Source organism: Wyeomyia smithii, chromosome 3, assembly GCF_029784165.1.
Source record: "Wyeomyia smithii strain HCP4-BCI-WySm-NY-G18 chromosome 3, ASM2978416v1, whole genome shotgun sequence".
NCBI lineage: Eukaryota > Metazoa > Arthropoda > Insecta > Diptera > Culicidae > Wyeomyia > Wyeomyia smithii.
Window position 1 is genome coordinate 149,994,737 of NC_073696.1, and position 12,514 is coordinate 150,007,250.

A 12,514-nucleotide genomic window follows, 5' to 3' on the forward strand; every position below is an offset into this window, starting at 1 on the left:
ATATCTTAAAATAACAATATAGTTCACCCTCGAATTTCCCATATATTTCCGTGAAGACAGACAGGGAACACCCCCTCTTGTGGTGAAAAAGGTAACTAAACTCATTGCACAGTGGTACAGTAAGGCAATTTAGGCGGACATGAGCTTTTCGTTGCGATTTTGGTTTGCGGTTTAAAGCCATATTTTTTGTAAAAAGTTGTTTTTTATACATAGTCCTCTATTTATGTGAAAATGAAAATTAGGGTGGTCCTAAAATCAACGAAATAAAAACAAACTAACTTGTTTTTATTTGCATAAATAATTGTAAACATTCTTTGGCAAACTTGTAGATCAACTAATTCTAAGTAACTTTGTAAAAAACGTTTTTGTAGACATTAAATTTGGTTTCCAAAAACAGTCTTTTCGCTTTTCAATTTTTTCAATTCAAATTTAAAAACAAAGTTTTCTTCGGTAACTTTAATAAAAAATACGCCAATTTTGACGAAAAAACATTGTCGATATATTGTACAGATGAAGAGTTTTCACTATTTCTATTTTAAAATAGGCCCTTTTAAAACATTGATGTCTCCGTTTAGGGCAAACATAAATAATATTTTTGGTATCATTTGAAAGAACAATTATTGTATAAATATTGTGAAGAAATACCGAAAGTTGCTTAAAATTAGTTGATCTACAACTGTGCCGATGAATGTATACATTTATTTCTGTAAATAAAAAAGTTAGTTTTTTTATTTAGTCGATTTCAGGATCACTCTAATTTTCATTTGCACATGAAAAATAGACTTAATATAGGAAACAAGTTCTTAAAAAAAAATTTACTCTAAAACCACAAAATCGCATCGAAAAACTCATGTCCGCCTACATTGCCTTACTGTATCACTGTGCATTGTTGTTGAATTTCTGTGAGCGTGTGACATTCACATTTTTCACCCGATTTTATCATCATGAAACATTTCATTAAAAAAATGTCAGGGTGAACTGATTTTCTATTACGCTTCAATATTTAAGATGTTTTTCATAATTCTGTGTATCATTCTGGATGTAGTTTACATTAAAAATTCAACCGATGCACAATGTTACATTTTGCTGTTTTCGTGCGAACAATTGAATAGTGATACAAATGTTTATTATAACCGTATAATATGTTCGGAGAAGTTTCAAAATATTTGAAAACGCATCTTTTGATGTAGATAGCTGGGTGATCAATCCTCCTAAAAGTGAGATAGAATATTTACTTTTTCATTAGATAAAGATAGACGCTTGGTGTCTTAGGCAAAATATTAGGTGATCTCAAAACAAGAAACTTTACAGAAGACATCATGTTTCTATCTCTTACATATTGCAAGCAACATAAAGTTTTCTATGAGAAGGCATTGAAAATCGTAATTTACATTTTAAGATTTTTCTGGTTGCAATATGTGAGAGATATCAGCATGCTGTCTTCGGCAAAGTTTAGTGTTGTGAGAATATCTAATATTTTGCTGATGACACTGCGCTACAAAAAAAGCAAGTAATTCATTTTACCAAGTCAAACAAGAACATGAACGAATAAAAAACTTAATTGTAATTTATTTGCAACTTTACATCGATTTTTTTAGGTTTTTTATTTTTTTTAGGTTTGTTCAGAAAAGTTTTGGGCAACTGAATTATCTATCTAAAATTTTTTTTTTAAAATAGTGATGATCGATTTTTTATAGTCACTTTTTGTTTTTGAAATTTTTTTTCAGTACAGGATCTCAAATTGAATTTTTAAAATATTTTTTTTAAAAGCTCAGCCAGTTTTCTCAAATTCATCCCATGACAACTTTTCTCTTTCTTTTTTCATTATTCAGATATATCTATTTATAAAAAAACCACTACAGCTTTTTCATATGTTTGTACAGATAAATTTTCAAAAAAAAAAATTAAAATCGCTGATTTAACGTATATTGTTAACATCTTCAATAAAAAAAATAAAATTTTAAAAATTTCCCGATTTTATCACTTTCCCTATTTTATCACGCCAAAAATCATCAGGGTGTGATATAATCGGGTGATAACTGTATAATAGATGTAGCTTATCGAGGCACGAAGAAATATTCAAATAATCAGGCCACGACGTGTAAATGGTAAACTAATCCCAAGTTGCTATAGACGTGGTTCCCTGTGTAACTTCACTAGCTCAGATCCATCACGGGAAGCAACTACGAAATGTGCGGCCGTCAAGCTCAAGCTCAATAATCAGGCCACGAAGTGTACAATTAAATAAATGTTTCAATTACCTCGTGGAAAAGATAAAAGGAGAAACCGCACAATGATTGTCAATAGTCGTATATGGTTGTTGTGCAACTTTTAGCTTAGATAACACTTGAATGTTCTATCAATTTAACAATTTAAGTATGGATACATATAATGTTGTAATTGGTTTAAAAGCTTTATTATATTATATATAAAAGATATTCAACAAAACAAACATAATTAGTGATAGCAACTGTTATGCAAAAACTATTATTTAATATTTAGTTTTCTTCGTTTTGAAAGTATTTTTTGTTTTTTTTTTTACCCCTCCGAATTTTTAGCTCTCGAGTTCTAATCTTCGTGTTCATCACTTGCAGCTTTGCTTTAACCAGCATATTTATGTATTTACTAGCTGACCCGGCAAACTTCGTCCCGCCTATTTCTGTGTTTAATTTAATAATTTTCAACATTAGAAATTAATTGATTTCTTGCGATTTGTTTATATCGTTTGAAATTATTGGTTTTATCGGAATGATAACATCCTCGACTTTTGCCTTGAGTACATCACCTCTATTCCGAAAACACTCATATTGGGTGGTATTCAGTTATTTTAGTTGTTTTCCAGAAACTAAAAGTGGTCATCTTCGAATTCAAGATGGTGTCCAGGGTCAATGCTTGGCTTCTATACATTATTTTGATTACGGAAATATTCATATGCAGTAGTATTCGGCTGTTTCCCAGAAGTTGCCATCTTACAATTCAAAATGGTGTCTGAGGTCAATTTTTAGCTCCATGCATCATTCTGGTTGAAGAAACTCTCATATTGGGTCGTATTTGGTCCCTTTAAGCTATTTTCCAGAAACCGGAAGTCACCACTCTGGATTTTAAAATGGCATTTGGAGACAATTTCTGGCCCCTGAGCGTTATTTTGGTTTAAGAGACACCAATAATAGGTGTTATTTAGTCATTTTCGGCTGTTTTACAGAAACCGGAAGTCACCATCTTAGAATTCAAAATGGTGTCTGTGGTCGATTCTAGCTCCTGTGTACCTGGTATCGAAGCATCTCATATTGGATGGAAATCGGCCGGTTGAAGAAATACCCATATTGGGTGGTATTTGGTCATTTTCGGCAGTTTCCCATTCACCGGAAGTCGTCATTTTGCAATTCATAATGTTGTCTGAGGTCGATTTGTAGCTTCAGTGCATCATAACAATCCCGGAAATACCCATAATGAGTGTTATTTGGTCTTTTGCCACTTTTGTTTGGAAACCGGAAGTCGCCATATTGGATTTCAAAACGGCATTTGGAGACAATTTCTGGCCTCTGAGCATCATTCTGGTTCAAGAAACACCCATATTTAGTTGTTTTTGAGTCATTTTCGGCAGTTTTCCAGTCACCAAAAGTCGCCATTTTACAACTAAAAATGTTGCCTGAGGTCGATTTGTGGTTTCAGTGCATCATCACGATTTCGGAAATATTGGGTGGTATTTGGTCATATCTCGCTGTTTCTCAGAAACCGGAAGTCGCCATCTTGGATTTCAAAATGGTATTCAGAGACAATTTCTGGCCTCTGAGCGTCATTCTAGTTAAAGAAACATCCATATTAGGTGGTATTTGGTCATTTTCGTCTTTTCCAATCACTGGAAGTCGCCATTTTACAACTCAAAATATTGTCGGAGGTCGACAAACGTACAAACCGTGGAACACCACCCATGGATTGCCTCAAAAAAATAAAATATTCGGCCGAGTCCACTTCACAATAAAGTGTGCATTTTTTTCAGTGTACCCATTAGGGTAATATTATTGTCAAAAGTTACTCTTTTTCGCATGTCGTGTAGAACAAAATCAGAAGTGGCGCATGTGGTAAAATATTCCCACGTCTTTACATTCCCACGCTTAAAAATGTAGCCTAGATCTTTACGATCCTGGTACTTAATTTACGGACTGTGAAATCTTATTTTACAGAACCGCTAGACCTTCTTTTCCATTAACACAACAAGTCAAGTGTTTACTGCACTTGGTTCCTTGTTGTGTTCCCAATATCAAATATCAACTTTCAACATTTGGGCTTGTTTCTTTTCCGCATAGTGAAGAATGCAGGCCAAGAACAAGCACACCCACTCGAACAGCAACAATATTGCCAGATGGCCTAGTTCTGTTTGTTTTGTTTTACGGCGACCTTCTTCGCGCTGGTGTCGCGCTGTTGTCGCGTTATGGAGTTAACCAACATCTATGAGTGTTATGCGTGATTGGTTAACTCAGCTTGGAGACTCATGATGGTAACCCAACATTATATACTATTTATATACATATTGTGTAGAGTTAACTAGAATGTAAGTTCTTGGGTGAAAAAGTAAGATTAATAAAGTTAGTCCAAAACTAGACATGCGCGTTTTCACATCTAAAAATTACGGTATCACAGTCCGAAGAAATAGTTTAGTTCATGGCGACCTGTGAACAGTTGACGGCGAAGAAAAAAAGGCCGTTACCGCAGTGATACCAAGTGTTATAAAGTGTTTGCACAAAAAGTGTCAAAAATGGGAAGTGTACCATCCCATGAAGATAGTGCGAAGACAATCGGTGATCAAACTGTCACCATAATAGAGAATCAAGAAGTCCACACGAGTGCGCATGAACAGCATTTCCTATACATGTTCCCGTAAGACGTAGTTCTACGTCAAAAACTCTTAAATTAGTATTATATGAAAACTTATGTTTCTGATAACGATTTGGATATTTTAAAAATTAGTAGTGTTCGTAACGCATGGAGAATCTCCAACGGTTTTGATTTCAGAGATATCATAGCATATAGTACGTTTTCACGTAAAACAGATAGCTGAAAAAACATTAGCATGAAGAACAAATTTTTGTACATTTCTTAAATTCATATTTGTTTATGCAAATTACACATTCTGACTGCGAATAACGATTTTGATGTAACTTAATTCCGAGTATTCTTAGCGAAAACATTCTTGAACAGACTTGTTATTCTCCTCAATATGTGAAAAGAGCGAAGTTAGAATATAGCGCGCGCTCCTTTTCGTAGTGAGTGAGTGCTCGTAGAAAGCATTAAAGCGTTTGTTTTTAAATAGTTTATTTGACACGGCACGATACAATTTATGTTTAACTGAGCCAAGTACATTTTTTTTAAATTCTAAATTAGCAGGGAAAAGAGGGAGGCCTTTTCTTTATTCTCGCGGCCGACTACGAGCTAGTGGGGATTTAAGGTGAGAGGAGGGGAGTAACAATTTTGATTTCAACTATATTGAGTTATACGATTTATTTATTTGTACATGGCTAAGCAGTGATGTTCTATTTGAGCAGTTTGGACTGAGGTGTCTGCGTGAACATGAAGATGCCGAGTCTTCGTTTGGGTGTCTCCAGCTTAGTGTATCATCTTCTTTCAGCGTGTAGCGGGAATGGTAATCTAACAAATAGATAGAAGAGTTTCATATTTTAATACCAGCGTGTTTTATGAACACGTATAGCCGTGTCATGTACTGGAGATCACCGCTTCCCAGAATGTCTCTAACGGGTACGTTCGGTTGTTTTCCTCGGGCCCGAAGGGAATCTATAAGCTCAGACCTAACACCACAGTATTCGGTACACGACCAAACAACATGCTCGATGTCATGGTAGCCATCGCCACAAACGCAGTGATTACTGTCTACAAGCCCTATTCGAAAGAGATGCGTGTTTAACGTATAGTGATTGGACATAAGTCTGGACATCACGCGAATGAAGTCCCGACCTACATCCAACCCCTTGAACCATGCTTTCGTCGATACCTTAGGAAAAATGGAATGTAGCCACCGTCCCAGTTCATCTGAGTTCCATGATGATTGCCAACTGTTGAGTGTTCTCTGACGCAAAATGCTATAAAATTCATCAAAAGCAATTGGTCTTTCATAAATATCGCCGTCAATAGCACCCACCTTAGCTAAAGAGTCAGCCTTTTCGTTACCCGGAATCGAGCAATGAGAAGGGACCCACGCTAAGGTAACCCGGTAATTTTTATCTGTTAAAGCACTTCAAAACCGCCGTATTTTCCCCAGGAAATACGGGGTGTGCTTCGCAGGCTTCATGGATCGCAGAGCCTCAATGGCACTGAGACTATCTGTGAAGATGAAGTAGTGGTCTATGGGTAGGGTTTCGATGATTCCAAGAGAGTACTGAATAGCAGCAAGTTCTGCGACGTACACGGAAGCAGGAGCATCGAGTTTGTAGGAGGCGGTAAAATTTTCGTGGAAAACACCGAAGCCAGTGGACTCATCTAGATTAGATCCGTCAGTGTAAAACCTTTTATCATAACTAACATGTTTAAACTTATTGGAAAAAATCTTAGGGATCTCTTGGGGTCGCAATTGATCCGGGATACCAGAAATGTCTTGTTTCATGGTGGTGTCGAAGAATATAGCATTATTAGAAGTAGCTAAAAGTGCGACATTGGAGGAATCGTATGAAGAAGGATTAATATCTTGAGCCATATAGTCAAAATATGAAGTCATAAATCTGGATTGAGATTGAAGGTCGACCAACCTCTCGAAATTTTCAATTACTAATGGGTTCATAACTGTGCATCGAATTAGCAACCGGTAAGAGAGATTCCAAAAACGATGTTTCAACGGAAGAATACCCGCTAGCACTTCAAGACTCATCGTATGGGTCGACTGCATGCAACCCAAGGCAATACGCAAACAACGATATTGTATTCTCTCTAATTTTATAATGTGCGTGTTCGCGGCGGAGCGAAAGCAGAAACAGCCGTACTCAAGAACTGACAATATCGTTGTTTGGTATAACCTTAGAAGGTCTCCTGGGTGAGCACCCCACCAAGTTCCGGTAATCGTACGAAGAAAATTAATCCTCTGTTGGCATTTTTGTGTCAGATACCTAATATGACAAGCCCAGGTGCATTTGGAGTCGAACCAGACCCCGAGATATTTAGCGACTAAAACCTGAGAGATCGTTTTACCCGTTAGTAGGAGCTGCAGCTGAGCTGGGTTATGCTTCCTAGAAAAAACGACCAGCTCAGTTTTCTCCGGAGAGAATTCGATACCCAGCTTAAGAGCCCATTCAGACAAATTGTCTAAGGTATCTTGCAATGGTCCTTGCAGGTCGCTAGCCTTGCCACCAGTAATGGATACAACGCTATCGTCTGCAAGTTGCCTTAGCGTGCATGAATTTGCAAGACATTCATCGATGTCATTGACGTAAAAATTATATAAGAGAGGACTTAAACATGAGCCCTGGGGGAGGCCCATGTAACTAATTCGGGAAGTTGTCGAATCGCCATGTGAGAAATACATATGCTTTTCTGACAACAAATTGAGCAAAAAGTTATTCAAATATGGTGAAAGTCCCTGCGAATGAAGTTTCGCGCTTAAAACTTCTACAGAGACAGAGTCAAAAGCCCCCTTAATATCCATGAACGCAGAAGCCATTTGCTCTTTTCGAGCAAAGGCTAGTTGAATTTCAGTAGAAAGCAACGCTAGGCAATCGTTCGTCCCTTTGCCCCGGCGAAAGCCAAATTGAGTATCTGAAAGTAACCCGTTTGTTTCGACCTATTTGTCTAACCGTAAGAGGATCATTTTCTCCATTAATTTCCGGAGGCAAGAGAGCATCGCCATCGGCCTATATGAATTGTGATCAGAGGCAGGTTTCCCGGGTTTCCGAATAGCAATGACTTTTACCTCCCTCCAGTCATGCGGTACAATATTTAGCTCAAGAAACTTGTTGAATAAATTCAACAAGCGTCTTTTTGCAGAGTCGGGTAGGTTCTTCAACAGGTTGAATTTTATTCTATCTAACCCTGGAGCCTTATTGTTGCACGACAGGAGAGCCATTGAAAATTCCAACATCGAAAACGGAGGCTCTTCCGTAGTTACTAATAACGCGTCGCGAAAGGTTTTCTGTTCCGGTACAGAGTCTGGACAGACCTTTTTGGCAAAATCGAGTATCCAGCGATCTGAATACTCCTCGCTTTCATTCGAAACGTCACGGTTCCGCATGCGCCTGGCGGTATCCCAAAGAGTGCTCATCGCTGTTTCCCTGGACAACGCGTTTACGAACCGCCGCCAGTACCCGCGTTTTTTCGCCTTTACTAAGCTCTTCATCTGCCTGCCCAGTGCCTCGTACTTTCGAAGCAGGTTGACAGTGCCGTACTCCCGGTAGTCCTTATACGCCGCGGACCTTCGCGCGTACAGCTCAGAGCACTCTTTGTCCCACCATTTGTTGGGAGGGCGCTGTCTAATCGTTACCCCGGGTATCGGTTTCGTCTGAGCTTGAGTCGCGGCGTCGATTATCAAGCCAGCTAAGAACGCGTATTCTTCCTCCGGAGGAAGTTCCTCGTGAGTCTCGATAGATTGCGCTATAATAGACTCATAACACTTCCAATCAATATTACGTGTAAGGTCGTAGGAAATATTGATTGGGTTCGGGGGAGTTGAACCATTAGCAATTGATATAACGATTGGAAGATGATCACTACCGTGGGGATCGTTGATTACTTTCCACCGGCAATCTAGCGCTAGTGATGTCGAGCAGAGGGATAGGTCAAGCACGCTTTCACGTGCTGGAGGATTAGGTACACGTGTCGCTTCCCCAGTATTCAAAGCTGTCATATTGAAGTCGTCGATCAAGTTACAGATTAAAGAAGATCGGTTGTCGTCGTACAGCGACCCCCATAGCGAACAGTGAGAATTAAAATCTCCCAATATCAAAAAAGGCGCGGGAAGCAACTCTGCTATATCAGTGAGATGCTTCTGTTCAATCCGCGCGGATGGAGGCATATATAACGAAACAAGGCATAGGTCTTTTCCATCCATATTCGTTTGAATGGCAACGACTTCAATATTCGAGATCGAGGGGAGGTCGATTCGGAAGAAGGAATAGCACTTTTTAATCCCTAAAAGTACCCCTCCACCGTGTGAGTCTCGATCTCGACGAATAATGTTAAAATCGTGGAAATTGAGTTGATCGTTTGAATTGAGAAAGGTTTCACAGAGCGCAAATGCGTCACAATTGTATGTATTTATTAAATGAGAAAATAGATCGAATTTGGGGATGATACTTCTGCAATTCCACTGTAATACAGTGATAAAATTCCTAACCTCTTTCGCCGTATTAGTCATCGAAAGATATGATAGCTGAAATGAGGGGCCAAGTTGCTGCTAGTTGCATCAAAAAGGTTTTCACTGTAGGAAGAAGGGCAAGAAGAATATTTTGTAGGGGATCTGGTATGTTGAATGTTTTAAATATCCAGTCCACAATATCAGAAAATTTTATGAACCCTGTTTCTATTTTATCTTCTGATCGAGAAATGGGTGCCCGAGGGGTTTTTGGTGCCCCAGGAAGCGGTGGGTACTCCTGGTTTGATTTAAAATTAAAACCGGGAGGTACTTGCTTCGGTTTTTCTTCACCGCTTCCTTTTTGTGTTGGCTTATTGGTCATTCCGCTAGGGGTTATCTTGCGACCTTTGCGAGAAAGATTAGGAGAGTTGATCATTCTCCTCTTCCTAGATCCTTCTGGCATGGCATAAGAACACCCTTCGACGGGATCGTCAGATGTACCCTCATCGGTTGGCAAAAAGGAAAAGATGTTTCCTGTCGAGGGTGGCTCAGCACTCTTCAGCATTTCTGCGAAAGAGCGCTTTGATCGTTCCTTGAGGGAACGCTTTATTTTTTCCTCGCGCTGTTTGTACGCGGGACACGCCGAAAGGTCATGCCGAGTTCCCTCGCAGTAAAGACACTTTTCAGTATCCTCACTGCAAGCGGTCTCAGCATGATTGCCTCCGCACTTGCTGCAGCGTGCCTTGTTGCAGCAGTAGGTGGCTGTATGACCTAACTGCTTGCAGTTTTGGCAATGCATGACCCGCGGTACGAACAGGCGTACAGGCAGACGAGCCCTGTCCAAAGAGATGTAGTTCGGCAGTGCGGATCCGGCGAATGTTACACGGAAGGAATCCGAAGGGAAGAATTTCTTCTTCCCTTCTTCGATGGATACTGAATGCAATTGCTTGACATCCAGTATCTTTACATCTTGAATCAGGGGGTTTTTGAAGCAGCCAACCCCGTGACGCAAAATGTCATCGACCGTGAGGCTTCCTTCGGTAACCACACCGTCGATCTCCACGTCCTTGGCAGGGATGTACACGCGGTACTCTCTCGTGAAGAGCTCGTAGCTAGCAATTGCGTTTGCTTGCTTCAAGCTACTCACAACAACTCGCAGTTTGTTCGGTCTAACCTTTGTAATTTCGGTTACGTCCGAAAACTGTTTTGCCAGGTCCTTGCCGATTTGAATTATATTTAGAGGCTTATTTATGGGCCTGAAGTAAACTACGAACGGACCTTTCGAAGCATCTGGGTAAGCTTTCACCCGTGTTGCCGGTACCCTTGGTACGGGGCTAGGTGGCGGGGAAGGTAGAGGGGAATTGATGGGGCAGATCTCAATCTCTTCCCCAGTTGTTTCCACATCCAGGAATAGTTGCACCTGCATGTCGTCCATTTTGCGGGAGCGTTACGCTCTACCGCACACAAACGATAAATATTCGAATGTGGGGGGGGGGGTCAAATAGTTGCTATTAAATTTTAAAAACAATTTTTCAAACTACAATGGATCAAAATTTAAAAAAAGGCAGTAATACTAATACTAATAACAATAGTAATAATAATAATAATAATAATAATAATAATAGTAATAATAATAATAATAATAATAATAGTAATAATAATTATAATAATAACAATAATAATACTATTAATAATAATGATAAAAATTCTAAAGTGAATACTTCACCGAACGTCTAAGTCACGACCTCACGGCTGATAGTAGGATTAATCGAGCGTCTCCGCAGAACAAACAATGACGATCCAGCTTCGTGTTGTGACACAGTGGCCGTATCCCACACGCGACCTTGTAGATGCCACTTGTAGTTGACTTCCACTCGCTCGATCGTATGGTGGTCCGTGCTGCTAGCGGGGTAACAGCGGTGCGGGAGAATTATTCTTGCTGATATATCAGCTGCGTATCGGATCACTGGCGGGGTAGCCTGCCCCTACCAGTGTGCAGAAGATGTTTCTGCCGATAAACTACCGGCTATTGTTATCGCGCAGCACAAGAAATAATCGACAAAAAAACACCCGTACGATAACTCGTGTATTGTTATTTTGCAAACTCAAACGGAGATGAACAATTTGCGTCTAATCGAGACGAAAGCAAAACAACGAATGCATTAAAGCGTTTGTAAAATGAAAAATAGTGAATAAATTGTTTTCTCAAAACGATTACACTTAGGAATAAGAATTTCTGAATTAAATTACATCAAAAATCGTTATTTTCAATCAAAATCCCTGAAATCCCTGAAACAGAGTTGGAATTCGACAAATATTTATGTTAAAATACTGGCTAAAAAAAAAATCATTCGTTAGGAAAACTGTAGAGTCAGCCTTGTGTGTCACTCTTCAGTCCATCAATTTGTTTAATCGAAAACACATCAAATTAAAAATAGTTATAAATGGTAAAATAAATAGTAAAGCTTGTTTTGAATTGTTCTTTTTGAATCAAACAGTTTCTAACATGCATTCATTCTTTCACTAAAATAACGTTTTATTGATCATTGGCAACATTCGTTCCCAAGTTACAGACCGTACCGGATTTGGAGCCGAGCCGAAACAAAACCAAACGAACTGCACCCTAAACGGACCGCAACAGAACAATAAACACTATCGCACGCTAGCCTGGAGGGCTAATGCGGTCTCGATCAACTCGATTATTAGTTGAGAGAATTCGTTATCGCTATTGTTTTTGGCACATTTTGCATGTTGTAGGATAAGTACAACGATACACCGTGCTCCAGTACTGAGTCGAGAAAATTTCCAGCTCAAAAAGATCCTCGACCTGATCGGGTTGATGAATTGAGATATTCATCATATGATGATGTTTCATATAGTATTGAATTGAGATATAAAGTTCTAGAAATCTTGAGTAAATTCACATACAAATATATTCCGTTTAGGCACAAAGTGAGTTCAAGCTTACCTTTAAAATTCTTAGTTTAACAGCTGAATTGGCGTTTCTATATCCAAATCGCTCCAGCTCCCACGCATCTTGATTGGAATAAGTATGCGCAAACTTTGCCAAAGCATTTTCCCATTTTCCAACTGGAACTGATTTTCTTATTTTTCGAAGCAGTTTTATGTGTAGTTCTTCTAACGCAGGTGCTACTAAAAAGATAAGAATTGAAAAACAAAACATATGATACATATTGATGCGGATCTCATATTTCGACATATATT

General features: G+C 39.0%; 1 protein-coding gene across 4 annotated transcripts in view; it reads right to left on the reverse strand.

The window, feature by feature from the left end:
• Positions 1-12,514, reverse strand: part of LOC129732473 (remodeling and spacing factor 1) — a 505,162-nt gene that overhangs the window by 471,869 nt on the left and 20,779 nt on the right. For 3 of the 4 annotated variants that reach the window (XR_008729266.1, XM_055693383.1, XM_055693381.1), the window contains exon 2: positions 12,258-12,442. Coding sequence is in view for 3 of the 4 variants with exons in the window: in XM_055693383.1 (XP_055549358.1) it covers positions 12,258-12,442 (185 nt within the window). In the remaining variant the exon portion in view is untranslated. The remainder of the gene's footprint in view (positions 1-12,257; positions 12,443-12,514) is intronic. The other variant, XM_055693382.1, reaches the window with a different exon arrangement.